The sequence below is a fragment of the Amblyraja radiata genome, chromosome 20, assembly GCF_010909765.2.
Source record: "Amblyraja radiata isolate CabotCenter1 chromosome 20, sAmbRad1.1.pri, whole genome shotgun sequence".
NCBI lineage: Eukaryota > Metazoa > Chordata > Chondrichthyes > Rajiformes > Rajidae > Amblyraja > Amblyraja radiata.
In genome coordinates this window covers 29,321,853-29,339,337 of record NC_045975.1, presented here as the reverse complement: position 1 = coordinate 29,339,337, position 17,485 = coordinate 29,321,853, and the positions used below count along the sequence as shown (strand labels likewise).

The 17,485-nt window shown below is 42.6% G+C and overlaps 1 protein-coding gene across 1 annotated transcript in view; it reads right to left on the bottom strand.

Annotated features, from left to right (window-relative positions):
• Positions 1 to 17,485, bottom strand: part of ighmbp2 (immunoglobulin mu DNA binding protein 2) — a 49,518-nt gene that overhangs the window by 14,982 nt on the left and 17,051 nt on the right. Inside the window, exons 8-12 of the mRNA XM_033039172.1 lie at positions 16,819 to 16,966; positions 15,461 to 15,635; positions 9,162 to 9,344; positions 3,558 to 3,676; positions 1,510 to 1,604 (exon numbers count right to left, since the gene is read on the bottom strand). Coding sequence (XP_032895063.1) covers positions 1,510 to 1,604; positions 3,558 to 3,676; positions 9,162 to 9,344; positions 15,461 to 15,635; positions 16,819 to 16,966 — 720 coding nt within the window. The remainder of the gene's footprint in view (positions 1 to 1,509; positions 1,605 to 3,557; positions 3,677 to 9,161; positions 9,345 to 15,460; positions 15,636 to 16,818; positions 16,967 to 17,485) is intronic.

Sequence of the window (17,485 nt, the reverse complement as noted above, 5' to 3'; positions counted from 1 at the left end):
ACTTTTAAGGCTCTGTGTGTGTCGAAGCTTCGTGTGTGTGATGCCGCACCGCTAACCCCCCCACCACCCCCCCCACGCGTTGCCGAGACGGACCCGACTTCGACGACTTCAAGATACGATATTTTAAGACGGCAGGTACCCGACTTCGACGACCAAATCACCCCTGGGGGCTACAGGTAGGGAACGGTCTTTATGCACTTTTCCAACTCTGTGTGTGGGGGTGGTTAGTGTGTGTGAGGCGCCCGCCCCCCACCCCCCCCCCCAGTGGGGGCTACGGGTAGGGAACGGCTGCGTTGGGGGATCAGACCCAACGGGTTTGCCATTGGTCGTCGTGTTTAAGTGCACGTTTTTAATCAAATCCTAACCCACCCCCCCCCCCCCAATATTTCACAACTAAACTGGCTTCTCACCCATAGAAGCAGCACCAGCCCCAGCCCCTGGTGAACGTTCCATCGTGTGATGTCACAATGCCCAATGTTCAAATACATCGTTGCCATAGAGGGAGTACAGAGAAGGTTCACCAGACTGATTCCTGGGATGTCAGGACTTTCATATGACGAAAGACTGGATAGACTCGGCTTGTACATGCTAGAATTTAAAAGATTGAGGGGGTATCTTATAGAAACTTACAAAATTCTTAAGGGGTTGGACAGGCTAGATGCAGGAAGATTGTTCCAGATGTTGGGGAAGTACAGAACAAGGGGTCACAGTTTAAGGATAAGGGGTAAATCTTTTAGGACCGAGATGAGAAAAACATTTTAACACAGAGAGTGGTGAATCTCTGGAATTCACTGGCACAGAAGGTAGTTGAGGCCTGTTCATTGGCTGTATTTAAGAGGGAGTTAGATGTGGTCCTTGTGGCTAAAGGGATCAGGGGGTATGGAGAGAAGGCAGGTACAGGATACTGAGTTGGATGATCAGCCACGATCATATTGAATGGTGGTGCAGGCTCGAAGGGCCGAATGGCCTACTCCTGCACTTAATTTCAATGGTTCTATGTTTCCCTCTCCGAAACCCCTCTCCCACCCATCCCTCTCTCCCCCACCCCCCTTCCCTCTCTACGCCACCCCCTTCCTCCTACCCCTCTGTCCCTCTTCCATCACTCCCCCTACCCCTCTCCACCTCCCTCTCCACTCTTTCCCCTCTCTCCCCCACCCCTCTCCCCCTCCCTCCCTCCTTCCCTACCTCCCCATCCTCCCCCTCCACCACATCTATCTCCCCATCCCCCTCTCTCACCCCCTACCCCGCTCTCCTTGCCCTCCCAAATCTGTCCCATTTCCTCCACCTCCTCTCCCCTCCCTCTTCACATCCCCCCTCCCTCCCCCCACCTGTGTGTTTGGGGGTTGGTTAATATGAGTTTGATGCCGCAGCCCCCCCTCCCCCCCCCCCCCCTGCAAAACGCCGTTGGGGAAACAGACCCAACGGGTCTGCACTTGGTCTAGTAAGAAGTTAAATGTCTGACACCTGTTTTGCCTGTACAGAACTGCAGAAAAAGATCAGCTACTGTACCTGCAGATTGTATGGTGCTATCACAGCAACATTTTTTGGATGGACACCCGCCTCAATCAGGGCTTGAAGGTGCTTTGTCACAATTTCGACCTCACCTAAAATACAAGCAGCACACGTCAATATAATACAATTCAGAACAACCAAAGAATCCACCTGTTGTGTTTCTGAAGAGAGAGACAAAATGCTGGGGTAACTCAGCGGATCAAGTAGCATCTATGGACAGAAGGGATGGGTGATGTTTCCGGTCGAGACACTTCTTCAAACCCTGAAGAAGACCTTGAGTCTGAAGAAGGGTCTCGACCCGAAACGTCACCTATCCCTTTACCCAGAGATGCTGCTTGTTCTGCTGTGCCTATCTTCAGTATAAACCATCACCAGCAGTTCCTTCCTGCACATGATGTATTTCTGCTTTCCTTGAGAGGACCTCAAGATATTTACGTGTCAAAATAAATTGTGATCAGCTCATATTCCCCAATATTTTAGCTTAACTTAAGAATGCAACAATTCCTGCAATAGAAATTGGATACGTTTTGTAGTTGTTTCATAATCTCTTCCAAATGTTTCAATGGTAGACTGAGAAAAAAATCTGGCAGGATGATAAAATTAATTAGGTAAACTGCTTTATTTCACACACTATGAACATACAGTGCCACCTTAATTCAAGTTAACAAATCTTTTGCCAAACAAAAAACATATTAATGATGCTTCCCCACAGTGCAGTTTAACTTTGACCTTTTAACATAAAATAACTCCCCTGCTGATGTGCCTGATAAAAACTCACCACTGCAGTTTTCTGCTGAATTACTTATTGACTATCTACATCGCTGCATTTATATCTTCCCACAAACCCAATCCCAATGAAAGATCTAACAGATATCCTGCTGATAGCATTGGACCAGAAAAAAATCTCAATTTAACTAGTGTAAAATGTTTAACAATTGAGAAACTAGTTTGTTAAAAGACAAGCCTTAAATGGAGCATCCCCATGCTTAAATCTCTTCTACAGAACCGTGTTTGAAAAAATTAATAGCATATCATATGATTAAATATTGGTGAATATTCGCTACATTCCTTCCAGTTTATGACATCCTTCCTATAACAGGGCAAACAGAATTGCACACAATACTTCAAGTGTAGCTTCACCAATGTCTTGCACAGCTGCAGTATGATGTCCCAACTCCTATACTCAACCGCCTTACTGATGAAGCCAAGGATGCCAAGTGCCTTCTTCACCACCCTGTCTACCTGTGTCGCCACTGTCAAGGTACTGTGTACCTGCATTCCTTGGTCTCCCTCCTCTACGACACTTTCCAGGGCCCTATCATTCACTGTGCTATTCCTGCCCTGGAAAGTGTCGTAGAGGAGAGAGAAACATACCAAAATGCCTCACTTCACATGGGGAGGGCTGGTGAAATGTATCAAGATATGGAGAGCATGACTATTGAGGGTTTAGAAAATATAATAGTTTTAAAAACGAGACCCTGTTTAACCAGGAGGCAATGTAGGTCAGTGAATACGGCAGTTTGGTTAAAGTTAATGAGAATTAATCTTTGACACTGTGATAAAAATGATATTGGTACGACAGCTTGGGTGCTAACTTAGAACTTAGAATCTGGACAATTGCAAAGTAAGGCAAGATGGGATGGATTTAATAGGAATCTGAGTGGCAACTTTTTTTACACAAAGGGTGGTAGGTATATGGAACGAACTGCTGGAAGAGGTAGTTGAGACAGGTACTATGACAATGTTTAAAATACATTTGGACAGCTACATGGATAGGATAGGTTTAAAGGGATTTGGGCCAAACGCAGGCAGGTGGGACGAGTGTAGATGGAGCATGTTGCTCTGAAGGGACTGTTTCCACACTGTATTATTCTATGATTCTGAAGAAAACCTCGTCAAAGTAACACACACAAGAACTTAACCTGAATGCATAATTAACAAAGTTGCAGAGAAATGCATTTTTTGTTCCAAGAACAATTATCGCAATTTGCTAAAGAAAATCAAACGTCTGAACCTAACCTTATCCCCCATTAATGATACAGTACCCTTATTTCCTTTGGATTGTTCATCTTCTTCATCAATTTCAAGCAGACCACATCCTGAGGTATCAATGAGAAGCAGTGGAATTGTCGTCTCTTCTGTAGAATCAACCCCAGGCAGGTCCCTAGTATGAAAACAGCAGTTAATAGGAAAGTACTGCTGTGTATAAAGAACCATCCATCAACAATCTTGCATTACTGTGGGAGAGAAATCAGCCCACAACACCACAGTCAATAAAGATGATTAATTGGGAGTGTGCATCTGTGCACATGGGGTCTCCTTTACTAAAATTGCTCGTAACATTTTGCCAAGATACAATTAATTTCTGTGTAGCATTGATGTCTTCATTAGCCTTTGAAGCTTGGAAAGAATGGAAGTAATTTCATCCCACCTCCCTCCTCCTACTCATTCTTCATCTTGCCAGCTTGCAGAATTGCTATTCTGTGAAATGTTATGATCAAATTCAGTATATTAATGGCCTGGTTTGAGCACAAAGCCATTTCGCAAATCTTATTCCTTTGAGTACATATGTGAACACGCCTGAAATAACACACACAAATATCACTGAAGGGCAAAGCTCTTTTAAAACAATGTTTCCTTATAGCACACTAATCGGTGTAAAATTGGGAATCAGATTCTGTTTTACCAAGGTGTCACCTTCCAAGAAAGGATTAGATTGCAGGTGACATCCATCAGGTGTAAGAGGCAATACAATTAAAGTGAATGTCCATTCTTCCTGATATTAGAAAAGTAGACGCCACAACATCCACAAATTTTAAAACTCCAGGAAAGAGCTGAACAAAGCTTTGATTTCAAGAATAAATCAGAACAGATATGGGAACACTGGAATTTAATTTATGCTTTCAAGACCATATAATCCAATCCCTTTAAGTCTGTTCCACTATAATTAAATCATGGCTGATATTCACCAGAATTTCACTGACATACCTTTGATCTATATCCTTTACCGTATAAAATCTTAAATTTTCTATTGAAGCAGCATGTACTATCTATCTAGAAAATTATTGATTTTGATTACTCTTGACATTAAGAGGTACTTTCCAATTGTGCTGCTAAATGATCTAATTTTACTTTTAAGATATGTGTTCCTGGTTTACCCTACCACACTTTATCATTTTAAACACCACGGTCAGATCCAACTTTAATCTCCAAACCCAAGAAATCACTCTGGGTTAAGAAACCAGTCCTCATATCAAGTAAACAGATTATCTGTACTTTCCCAAATCAATATGACTTTCCGGGTCTATGTTGCAAAAACAAATATGGTTCTCCAGATTGGTTTAACCAACTCAAAAGATGAAACACCTGCACCTGTGCATTCCAACACCCTGAAATAATGACAAACATTCTCTTAGTCCTCCTAAATTGTTTGATTGCCTATACACTGGTAAATACCTTATCAAACATACCAGCTAACATAGTGAAAAAAAGACACCAAGTGCTGGAGTAAATCAGCGGGTCAAGCAGCATCCCTGGAGAACATGGATGGATACGTAATCTTTCAGGTAGGGACCCTTTTCAAACTGATTGGGGGGAGGGGGGGGGGGGGGGGTAAGAAAGCCCCCTATCCCTGTTCTCCCCTGGCAACATCCAGAGGCCCAGGCACTCGTTGCAGAGTGAATGCATTTGTGAGGAGGATGCTATGAGAATGCATGGTGACTTGGACAGGTTGGGGGAGTGGGCAGATGCATGGAAGATGAAGTTTAATGCGGATGAATGTGAAGTTATCCACTTTGGTATTAAAAACAGGAAGGCAGATTACTATCTAAATGGCGTCAAGTTGGGAAAAGGGGAAGTACAATGGGATCTGGGGGTCCTTGTTAATCAGTCTATGAAAGTAAGCATGCAGGTACAGCAGGCAGTGAAGAAAGCGAATGGCACGTTGGCCTTTATAACAAGAGGAGTCGAGTATAGGAGCAAAGAGGTCCTTCTGCAGTTGTATAGGGCCATAGTGAGACCACACCTGGAGAATTGTGTGCAGTTTTGGTCCCCTAATTTGAGGAAGGACATTCTTGCTATTGAGGGAGTGCAGCGTAGGTTTACAAGGTTAATTCCCGGGATGGCAGGACTGTCATATGCTGAGAGAATGGAGCGGCTGGGCTTGTACACTCTGGAGTTTAGAAGGATGAGAGGGATTCTTATTAAAACATATAAGATTGTTAAGTATTGGGACACGCTAGAGGCAGGAAACATGTTCCCGATGTTGGGGGAATCCAGAACCAGGGGCCACAGTTTAAGAATAAGGGGTAAGCCATTTAGAACAGAGACGAGAAAACACTTTTTCTCACAGAGAGTTACGAGTCTGTGGAATTCTCTGCCTCAGAGGGCGGTGGAGGCTGGTTCTCTGGATACTTTCAGGAGAGCTAGATAGGACTCTTAACGATAGCGGAGTCAAGGGATATGGGGAGAAGGCAGGAACAGGGTACTGATTGGGTATGATCAGCCATGATCACATTGAATGGCGGTACTGGCTCGAAGGGCCGAATGGCCCACTCCTGCACATAATGTCTTTTCATTTGTACTTCCAATTTAGCACACAGCATTTGATTTTCACAATTTGCTCTGCTCTATACAAGAGAAACCAAATGCAGTTGGGATTACTGCTTTGCAGTCCACAAATGTGACCTTGAGTTTGCAGTTGCCTGTCACTTAATTCTCCATTCCATTCGCACTCAAAAATCCTGCAATGAAGCCTAATGTACGCACAATGTGCACCTCATCTTTCATCGAGACATTTTGCAGCTCTGGGGACTCAATGTTGAATTTAACAATTTTGGATAACCAGTCTTTCTAGTTTTGTCATTTTGGGCCAGTTCTGATGGAAGGTAATTTATCCGTGATATTAACTCAATTTTGCCCTCTCCAGAGATGCCAGCTAACCTGCTGAGTATGTTTGGCATTCTCTTCTCCTTCAAATTCCAAATAGTTGCATTAAGACTTTACTTTAGACTTTAGAGATACAGTGTGGAAACAGGCCCTTCGGCCCACCGAGTCCGCGCCGACCAGCGATCACCCCATACATTAGCACCATCCTACTTTCTAGGGACAATTTACAAATTTACAGAAGTCAATTAACCTACAAACCTGCATGTCTCTAGAATGTGGGAGGAAACTGGAGCACAGGGAAAAAACAATGTTGAAATACTATCTACCTCTTTGGTGAGCCTCGGACTATCCTTGATCTGGCTTTGCTGGCTTTACCTTGCACTAAACGTTATGCCCTTATCATGTATCTATACACTGTAAATGGATCGATTATAATCATGTATTGTCTTTCTACTGAATGGTTAGCACGCAACAAACGCTTTTCACCGTATCTTGTGCACGTGACAATAAACTAAACTGAAAATCCACGCGGTCACAGGAAGAACGTATAAACTCCGTACAGACAACACCCGTAGTCAGGATCGAACCCGGGTCACTGGAGCTGTAAGGCAGCATCTCAACCACTGCACCGCTGTGCCGTCCCCCCCATTTGTTCTATATTGCATAACCACAGTCTTAAATCTCCCAGGCTAAAATCTGTACTGACAGCCTGTGACTCTGTCTCAGTAAGCAATACAACTGGCAAAGGTAGGGAGTTAATCAAAAGGCAGCATGACTGGATGAACAATGCAATGTTACTTGTGAGTGGATGGCTGCACAACCATCTAGTGCCTTCTACTTAAGCGCGGATCCCTGCTCATTGATCTAACAACCCAATATCATCCTCCAATAGAACCTACAGCATTATGTTTGGCATGGCAGACCTCATATTTGAGATTAGAGTATGAAATGTTGCAACCTGGTAAGAGGAATGAGGAAAGTAATATAAATTAAATGATATAGTTTTAAAAAGAGTTAAGAAACAATAGAATTATTTTGTGGGGGCGGGAGCAGGAGGAGAGCACGTAGAGGGTACAATGTGAAAAACTATTTCAAAAAAAGAATAAGATACATAGATTTTGAAGATAAAGAAATTACCCTAAGCCTCTATAAGGTGTGTTCAAGGACTCATCTGGGCATACACTGCAGGAAAGATTTTATTTATTTACCCTATTACCAATTTATTTTGCTTTAAACTATCACCCTCCATCATTTAATTATGTTTACCCCCTCACTCAACAAAACTTTCTTCCTTGTTCCACATTGCTTTTTTCCCCATTCCTGTACTTGCTTTAAATATAAAATGCTTTTATTTAACATGTCTAATAGGTCAACTTACCACATTTCATAGGAATATTATCAATCAAAATGTAATACGAAATCTTAAAGCAAGATACATGGATAGGTGACCATGAGGACAAGATCAATCAAAGAGGTAGATTTTAATACGTAATACAAATGAAAACAGAGATCAATATGAGATGGGGATTACAGTGGAGTTGTGAAGCATGGTGGTGAGAAAGGGCCAAATAAGTGTTTCTGAAGTATATCACAGTCAGAACATAGATGAGGAACAGTACAAGCCAAGGATAGATCCTTTGGGAGGTAATGATGCATAGGATGGGAAGTCACTGCAAGTGATTACCTGGCCATGACTGGATGGAAAAGAATGGAACTATGCAAGGACAGTCCCAGCCAGCCGGGCAACAATGTTCTCTGAAGCTTCTGACACCACTGACAGGCGACCTGCTTCAGGTTACGATTGTCACAGACACATGGGATAACATGAGTGATTTTGACAATGATCTTTTCACAATTATAATAGTGAACATAGAAATGTAGAGCACAGGAACACATCCTTTGCCCACAATGTCTATGCCAAACAAGATGCCAAGTTAAACTAATCTCTAAGGGGAGAGAGGGGGAGAGGGATGGGGGGGTTGGAGCGCTGGAATGCCCCTCCCTCCCGGAGTGGCCCGTCCTGCCTTGTGAGTGCATTGTGTCGTCACTTGGATTTTTTTCCCGAAATGGGTAAGTTTGAAGAAATTGGGCTGTTTTTTAAATTTTGACGATTAATAATTTCTGAAATATAGGTGGAAATCTATATTTCCATGGGAAAAATGTAAGTAGTGTGTGAAAATGGGAAGGCTGTGGCCTAGCGTTTGGAAGAAGATAGGAATTAACTAGATTAACACGGAGACACATCGTGGGCACAAACAAGACGAAGACTTTTAGTTATATAGAGATGACTCAGAAATTAACTATGAAGGTACTAAAATACTGTGTGGTTGAAAACTGTTAAATCTCTTGCATCATCTCATTAAAGGGCACAGCTTTAAGATGAGAGGGGCAAAGTTTAAAGGCGATGTGCGGGGCAAGCATTTCTAACATAGAAGTTGTTGAATGCCTGTAACGTGCTGCTGGGGTTGGTGGTTGAAGTAGATGTGTTAGTTAGTGGCATTAAAAAGACTTTTGGATAGGCATGAATATGCAGGGTATGGAAGGATATGGGGTGTGTGCAGGTCGATAGCTGATGGTCTTGGCATCATGTTCCGCACATTATGGGCCCAAGGGCCTATTCTTGTGCCGTATTGGTCTATGTTCGCGGAAAGATGACAGGTCATCATCCTAAATAGTTAATTATGAACCTCTCTCACCACAAAAGTTGTCAATCTGTGGGATATTTGAAGCAGTTTCAACTTTTATTTAATTACCGTGCTTACATTAGAAGATGTGTTGCCACCATCTCGTGAGCAACAAGTCGTCCTCCGTACATCTGTTTGGAAGCCCATTGCATTATAGCATTGTGCATTCGATACTGCACAGTCAGCATTCTCACAACCTGCTCACCATACTTCTGGATTAGTCGCTCCATCAAGCTGAGTGATAGGCCATTAGCTGCAGCCCTGTTGGGAATGTGCAAAGAACAGTTGAGCGTTAAAGAAAATTCAGAGAAGGAAGATGAATACATTCAATTAAGGTCAAAGCACAACAATTTTTAAGGATATTATTAGAAATGTCCAAATTTGCTGATTATCTTCAAAATGTAATTATACCATATAAAACTTAACGAGGCTTCATTAGTTTGTAAAAGCCATTATGAAATAATTAAGCATTTCAAATTGACCAGAATATAGCATTCAACTTTGATGGAGTTTTATTTAAATATTGCATGTGCTTCCTTGAAATATCTCGGTATTATGTCAGTTGTTGGTGTTACAGATTAACATTGCACAGGGCCCAATATCATTACTCAGTACTGGATTAAAAACCCTGCACACGTTAGATGATCAGTTTTATTCATTTTAAAATAAAATTTGTAAGAAAAAAGTCTGGAAAATGACTAGTGCTTCTAATGCACCCAACCAGCATTGCATCCAGTGCAAAGCACTGACAAAATTTATCACTGCAAACCTCCATTAATGCTATCAATTAATATGGCAAAATGAAAAATGATATTGCAGGTTTACTTTTATTTTTATATATCAAAAAAGAATTCATCATATAATTCGTAATACAGGTGCACAACCTTTTATCCGAAGATCCAAATAACGAAAACCTCCGAATAGCGGCCATTTTTTCAGTCCTTGAAGAAAGGTCCTTGAAAACGTTCACCGAGGGCGGCCCGCAGAGGTGACAGCGGAACCTCCGGTCGGTCCTCGAAGAAAGGGGAACTAAATCCCCATTCATAAAAGAGAAGGTGAGGGTATATTGCGCGGGAGGGTTAATAATTGACAATATGCTGCTGCCTGCCCGCTGAGTTAAAAAGTTCCCACGATAGACTCACGATACACAGTGTTTCGTGAGTCTTGCGTGGGAACTTTTTAACTCAGCGGGCAGGCAGCAGCAGATTGTCGCTCGCTTCAGTTTCACCCCACCTACACCCCTCTGCTTCCCGGCCATGTGTGTGACCCCTTCCCTCCCCTCTCCAGCTCCCCGCCCATTGCACCGGCGCGGGGGCTTTGCACTGTCTTCACGTCGGTGATTGCAGCAGGGCAGTGCCAGTCACCGGAGACGTCAGGACCAACGGGACACCGACCCCCAGGCCCACTGCAAGCACGGAGATCCCAGAGACCCACAGCCAACAGCAGCCCAGCCCAGCCCCGCTCCAACTACAGAGGAACCTGGGTTGCGGATGACGGGGCGCAGCTCGGGGCGTTGTAGGGGCCCATCGGGGAGCGGGTTCCTGTTGGTCCTGACGTCTCCGGCCACCTGCCATCCTCCGGGAGCTGTACCGCCCTTGCAGGAGAGTGGGGTTGTTTGCAGTTGCAGAGGGAGGGGGCAAGGGCGGTACAGTTTCCAGTCTCAGCTCCAGTCCAGGGGGGTGGCCGGAGACGTCAGGACCAACGGGACACCGACCCCCAGGCCCACTGCGAGCACGGAGATCCCAGAGACCCACAGCCAGCAGCAACTCCAGCCCAGCCCCGCTCCAACTCCAGAGGAACACGTAGGGGCAGAAGCTGATGGTGTGCAAGGTACGTCTTGTTCTTGGGGTGGCGGATGAGGGGGCGCAGCTCGGGCTGTGGGCAAACTGCCACTTGTCGCCGTAGCGGCCCATTGGGGAGCGGATTCCTCTGGAGTTGGAGGGGGAGGGGGTTATTGTGCTGTTTGATCGCCCCCTGCTATCCCAGGGACAGGGAGACACAGCGGCTGTTTAGACTGGTGGGCAATCACTTCCAAAGTTCTGCCCACACAGTCAGTACACCTCTCCTACACTGCATTTCATACAAACATTTATTCTGCAAGAAAAAACTACATTGAAGACTCAAACTCGCGACCGAGTTTACTGCCGCGATCAAGGCGCAAACTCGCGACCTTGCGGATATGAGCCGAGCACTCTACCACTGAGCCAGCCATTAAAATCTACGCTAAAAAATTTCCATTCCGAAGACCGACAAATTCTGAATTACGAAAAGTGTCTGGTCCCAAGGCTTTCGGATAAAAGGTTGTGCACCTGTAATATTAATTTATCATTTGTGTCCATTCTTACTCATTCCTACTGGTGGCCTGCTGTTTTGAACTTCTGCAATTCATATGCTGACGGCTTGGTACGGGTGTGGATTTCCAAATGAGGTCAGTGGATTGACAATATATAATCAGGGTGAGGTGATGAGCAAACAACCAGGGAATTTGGGAGACAAAAGAACATTTTGAGGAGAAGAAGTTGACCAGCTGGTTCATTGGGTCAGCTCGGCCATTCAATAAGATCAAGCTAATCGAATCATGATCTCTGCGCCACTTTCCTGTTCTCTCCTCATACCTCTCGACTCCCTTTTAGTTCATACATAGGTCTATCTTGGATTTGATTATATTCAAATTCTCTGCACAACTATCTCAAGAACTATCACTCTCAGTCTGAAGAAGGGTCTCAGCCCGAAACGCCACCCATTCCTTCTATTCAGAGATGCTGCCATATCTAGAGTAACTCAGTGGGTCAGGCAGCATCTCTAAGAGAACATGGGTAGATGATGGTCCTAGTTACTCAAGCATTTTGTGTCTATCTTCGATTTAAACCAACATCTGCAGTTCTTTCCTATACACATCTCAAGAAGCCAATATCAGAGTTTTGACCTTTTCAGTGAAAAATATTCCATCTCCTCCATTGGAAATAAAACTATGCTCCTAGTTCTACATACCCTCAACTAGAGGAAACATCCTGTCAGCATCCACATGGTAAATCCACAGGTAAATCCACTAAATCACTGCATGTTGACTCTGCTTGATTGGCTTATGATTTTCTAAATGTCCTGCTATTACCTCCTTAATAATGGACTTCAGCATCTTGTCTTTTTAAATAATGACGCAGCAATTTAGGAGTCTGGGGTGTCCAATCTGTCACGATTATTGTCTGGGTTAGGAAGGGTACCATGAATTCACATTCACTCGGACCTCCGCAGCAACTATGTTGATATGAATTTGTTCACAATTAAGAGGCAATGCTTTGTTCTGTTTTTAAATTATTGCCTTGAAAAGGTTCTCACACTTCCTTCCTAAGATATTAATTGTAGATGGGATTATATATCAAACCGAATCCGGCACTCGTACATATGGGCTTTCCAACATAGAGATTACAAGCAGAAATCCTGCTTGCTTTTATTCCCAACCGAAGTTCAAGAAATTTGTCCATGAACAGTGTTGGCTAACTCAAACGAGTGGATTTCTGCAATCAGTGAGTGGCAAAGCAATCAGGGCTCTCCATCAATCGCAACTACAAAAGCAAAAAATACAGGAAACATAGACCAAAATGGGCAGCATGTGTAGGAAGAAAAACAATCATGAGAACTCCATTTCTCTTTCCAAAGATGCTGCCTGAGTTGCTGAATATTTAGTGTTTTCTGTTTTAACTTCACACCTCCAACATCTGCAGGTTTTGATTGAGACCTACACCGTCCCACGGGCACTGTGCTGGTCTTGGCTCTGGTACTCAAGATTACTACAAATATCAAAACAGCTCTGGCCACAAGGAACATAGGATATATGTGACAAGAATAAACAACCACATGCCTCCTTAAACAAAGGTCACCGCTTCCACAAATATCAATTAGAACATTTCAATCAATGGAAAAAAACAGTACTGAAAGCAAAGGAGATTTTAAAAAAGCAGAGAAGGAAAGAAATGTGGGGTTGAGAGACAAAAAATAAAGAGATCATGCTTTTAAAGATCTCCAAAACAATTAAAATTAAATTATGTAGTCTCATTTGTTCAAAAAGTTTTCAGTGCCTGAGATTTTTCTACAGTAAAGTTACATTTTAAAAATGATCTTCAATGATCAAATCTGATTTTTTTTTCCATGGAAAAAATGCACTAGAGTAACTCAGTGGGTCAGGCAGCATCTTTAGAGAACATGGATAGATAATGTTCCTAGTCGGGTTGAAGAAGGGTCCCTGAAGACGGGTTCCAGCCAGATATGTCACCTATCCATGTTCTCCAGAGGTGTTGCCTGACCTGCTGATTTACTCCAGCACTCAGTATCATTTTTTTGTAAACCAGCAGCTGCAGTTCCTGTTTCTCCTTCTAACTTCTTCTGGCTTGGCTTGGATACTGATGTACATTATGGAAATGCCATAAACGTAGCCCCTTTTATGCATTTGACTGCTGGTCAATTAGCAAATTGAATAGTACAGCAAAGCATCAGGCAGAGCAAACTACCTTGGGCTACTGTATTGAACTTTTCAATACCAGAGTGGTGACAACCTGGTTTAAATTTGAAATTGCACTTACTGCCTACATGGCTCATAACTGCACTGACAACACAAACTTCCCACACATTAATCTCCAAACACTATAATCACTGCATTATGGCTTTAATACTCCAGTAGAACTTTGATCAATCAATTAATATTAAGAAGTTTCTGAAACATTATTACTCCAAAGTGCTCCCAGGTGGCCGATGAACTAATCCAGTAAAAAGCTAAGGATTATACATAAGAAAGGTCCTATATTTGATCTTGGTCTGTGTTGAATTAGGCCCTAATATATATAAACTGGCTCAAAGGGTCTGAAGAAAATTAGCTAAAGGAACCCTGATTAGAGAAAGCATCATAAAACAAACATTTAGCAGGCAACTTTTAGCATCACAACTTTCTAATCGAGTGCAAGATGGTTTTTTGAAATTGTACACAAAAGGGCTCTCCCTTATACTCTCTATCTCACTAAAATAAAAGGTAATGTTGAGTGGCCCCTCAGATCTCAATTCATTACAAGACACCAAATGAGAAATCAAAACATGCTCAAACTGTTTACGTGGAATATTTTTAGAGGTTGTGTGAAATATTTCAAATGTTAATGTTTAATTAGATGATTATTTTCATTATTACAATCATTGAGCGATGCAGCACAGAAGGAATCAATTAAGTGCTACGTAACTGAATCAACTATTCAGCAAAAAAAAAATCTAAATAAAATCAATCTACTCCATCCCTTGCAATTAAAAAAAAAATCCTATTCAAAAATGAGTTTGAATCTTCTTCCACCATCTCTCGAAACCTCCAATCCAATTAAAATGTGTTGTTTTTCTAAGACATGGCTTAGTAGTCTTTCCCGAATTATCTTTTGTAATTAGCTTAAAATCCGCATGCTCTTTATTGTGCTCTTTACAGCCACTGTCACAGGTTTCTTGTAAATTATTGTTTCTTGCAAATGACACTAACTAGGTGGTATCGTAGGCAATGGAGTTGGTTATCAAAAATTACAGCAGGCTCTTCATCAGCTGGGCAAGTAGACTTTGGTACAGTGAGCAAGAGTAAAGAAGACTTTCAGTACATTGACCATCAGTCAGTGTAATGAGTGCAGAAGTTGGGATGTTATGTTACAATTTTTGGTATGACTGTGGCAAATCAAATTCCCTGTATGTTTTTGCATACATGGCCAATAAATTAATTACAATTACAATTGTACAAGACGTTGGCGAGGCCACATTTGGAATACTGTTCATTAGGCTAGAAAGAGTACAGAGAAGGGAATGTTGCTAGGACTTGAGGAGCTGAGCTATAGGGCTAGGATTGTATTCCTTGAGTGCAGGAGGGGTGATCGTATAGAGGTTTATAAAATCGTGAGAATACCTAGGGTGAATGCGCAGAGTCTTTTACCCAGGGTAGGGGAATCAAAAACCATTGGTTTAAGATGAGAGGGGCAAGATTTAATAGGAACGTGAGGGGCAACTTTTGGTCAGTAAAGACTGAAGTAGGGTCCCGACCCAGATCACCACCTATCCCTTTTCTCCAGTGGTACTGTCTGACATGTCAAGTTGGATGCTGTGCAAAAAAGCTTTCTGAACCTTTTTCTCCAAACACAGAATTAAGTCTCTCAGGATATTTTCCCATCTGTTCTAGCCTGTAACATGGGACCACATTCTCAAGAGCACTCTTCTCCAGCCTTTGCATATAAACTTTCTGGAACCTTATTTTACTGGATATCTTCTAGACGTAAGACTTCAAAAATATTGTACAAACAAAATGTTTTTTTGCAGGAGAGAGAAGTATAAAAATATGAAGAAATTCTCACGACTTTGCGTGAACTTACTTGCGAGAAATAATGGTAGGAGGAAGTTGTTTGTGATCTCCAGCCAGGATGCATTTTGGAGCCTTCATTAACGGTATCCAGCAGCTTGCTTCTAGTGCCTGTGCACACTCATCAATCACCACAAGATCAAAATAATCATTCGGCAAGAGTTTTAATGGACCATCGTCAGAAGCACCTATGTATAACAAAGAAAACTGTGAAAAACAAAACAGTACATGAGCACTGACATTGGACCGTCAGAATACTTTGTAAACAGTAGGAATCTTTCTCCCAAGATGGAAACATCAAATACAAGAGGACATACATAGCTTTAAGTTGAGAAGGGCAAAGTTTAAAGGAGATGTATGGGGCAAATGTCTTTTCAATGATGGTGGTGAGTGCCTGGAACATGATGTCGGAGGTGAGAGTTAGAATAGATACGTTTAAAAGCCGAAGGTACACAAAATTGCTGGGGAAACTCAGCGGGTGGGGCAGCATCTATGGAGCGAAGGAAATAGGCGACGTTTCGGGCCGAAACCCTTCTCCCGTCTGAAGAAGGGTTTCGGCCCGAAACGTCGCCTATTTCCTTCGCTCCATAGATGCTGCTGCACCCGCTGAGTTTCCCCAGCAATTTTGTGTACCTTCGATATTCCAGCATCTGCAGTTCCCTTTTGAACACGAATACGTTTAAAAGCCTTCTGGATTGGGTTGTGGATTGGCAGGGAATGGATGGATATGGATATGAGTTATGAACAGGTAGATAACTGATGGTTTGGTAGTCTTGGCATCAGGTTCGGTGAGCCAAAGGGCCTGTTTTTTGTTCTATGTTCTAGTAGAGCCCAGATACTCATTCCTTGTGTGCAATGCAATCGAATTCTCAGACAAATTTAAATTGTTAAATGGGATTAGAGCCTTTCATGAGCATAATGTGACTTCCATAATTCAAAAACAACACAATGCGCATAGAGGACACAGATGTGACTAATCCTCACAGAATGCTCAATTATAACTCCCCCTGTGAAACAGATTCAACCATATGTCATTAACAGTTAGCGTGAGCCAAGCTAAGCGTCTGGTCTGGACCTAGATCCAGAATAGGTCTACTCTCAGGACCCATGGAGGATAATGTACAGACAACATTTTGGGCCAGGAACCTTTGTCAGACTGGAGAAGAGTCCCAACCTGAAACATTGTCTGTCGATTTACCTCCACAGATGCTGCCTAGCACACTGAGTACCTCCAGAAGTTTGTTTTGTTTTACTAAATTTAATCACTTTCCGGGTTGTGGAAAGGAGACAGTTATTCAAGGAAATGAAATTAATTGTTGCTTCCAATTGCGTAAATCCCACCCACGATCTTTGTTCTTTTCATACATCTACCTGTGTTAGTTGCCAAGACGACACGGGCTTTTTTTAATATCTGTGATGTAGCTGCCTCTTCCCTCGATCTCAGCTCCTTTCTCAAACTCTTGATCTCACCACGAAAGTGGACTTTCTGTCCTCTGTCATGTGCCTTCTTCATTTTTGCCTTTGAATGAAAATTTGAGTTTTTATCTCAGCATTGAAAATATTGCCTCATTAACATAAGAAAATTGCTAAACATTGGTTTTTAGATGAGCAATGTTTTGAATTTTTCTATGTAACTACTATGAAACTGCTTTAGTTTTTCTGAAAATAATGTAAATGTGATTTTTTTAAATAAAGATGTGAAGCAAACAAATACAGTAAACTCACAATAATGGACCTCAATATAGCGGATCTTGATATAGCAATCCGAGCCCCATTGCATCACACCCCTTGCTTGTGAATTCCCGCAAGTTTTATCCCCCCCCCCCCCCCCCCCCGGCAACGTGTGTTTCTCCTCTCTCGGCCTTGGATTAAACCTTACCCCCCTCACTCAGTTATAGCGTTTAGTGCAAGGTAAAGCCAGTAAAGTCAGATCAAGGATAGTCTGAGGTTCACCAATGAGGTAGATAGTAGTTCAGCACTGCTCTCTGGTTGTGGTAGGATGATTCAGTTACCTGATAACATCTGGGAAGAAACTTGC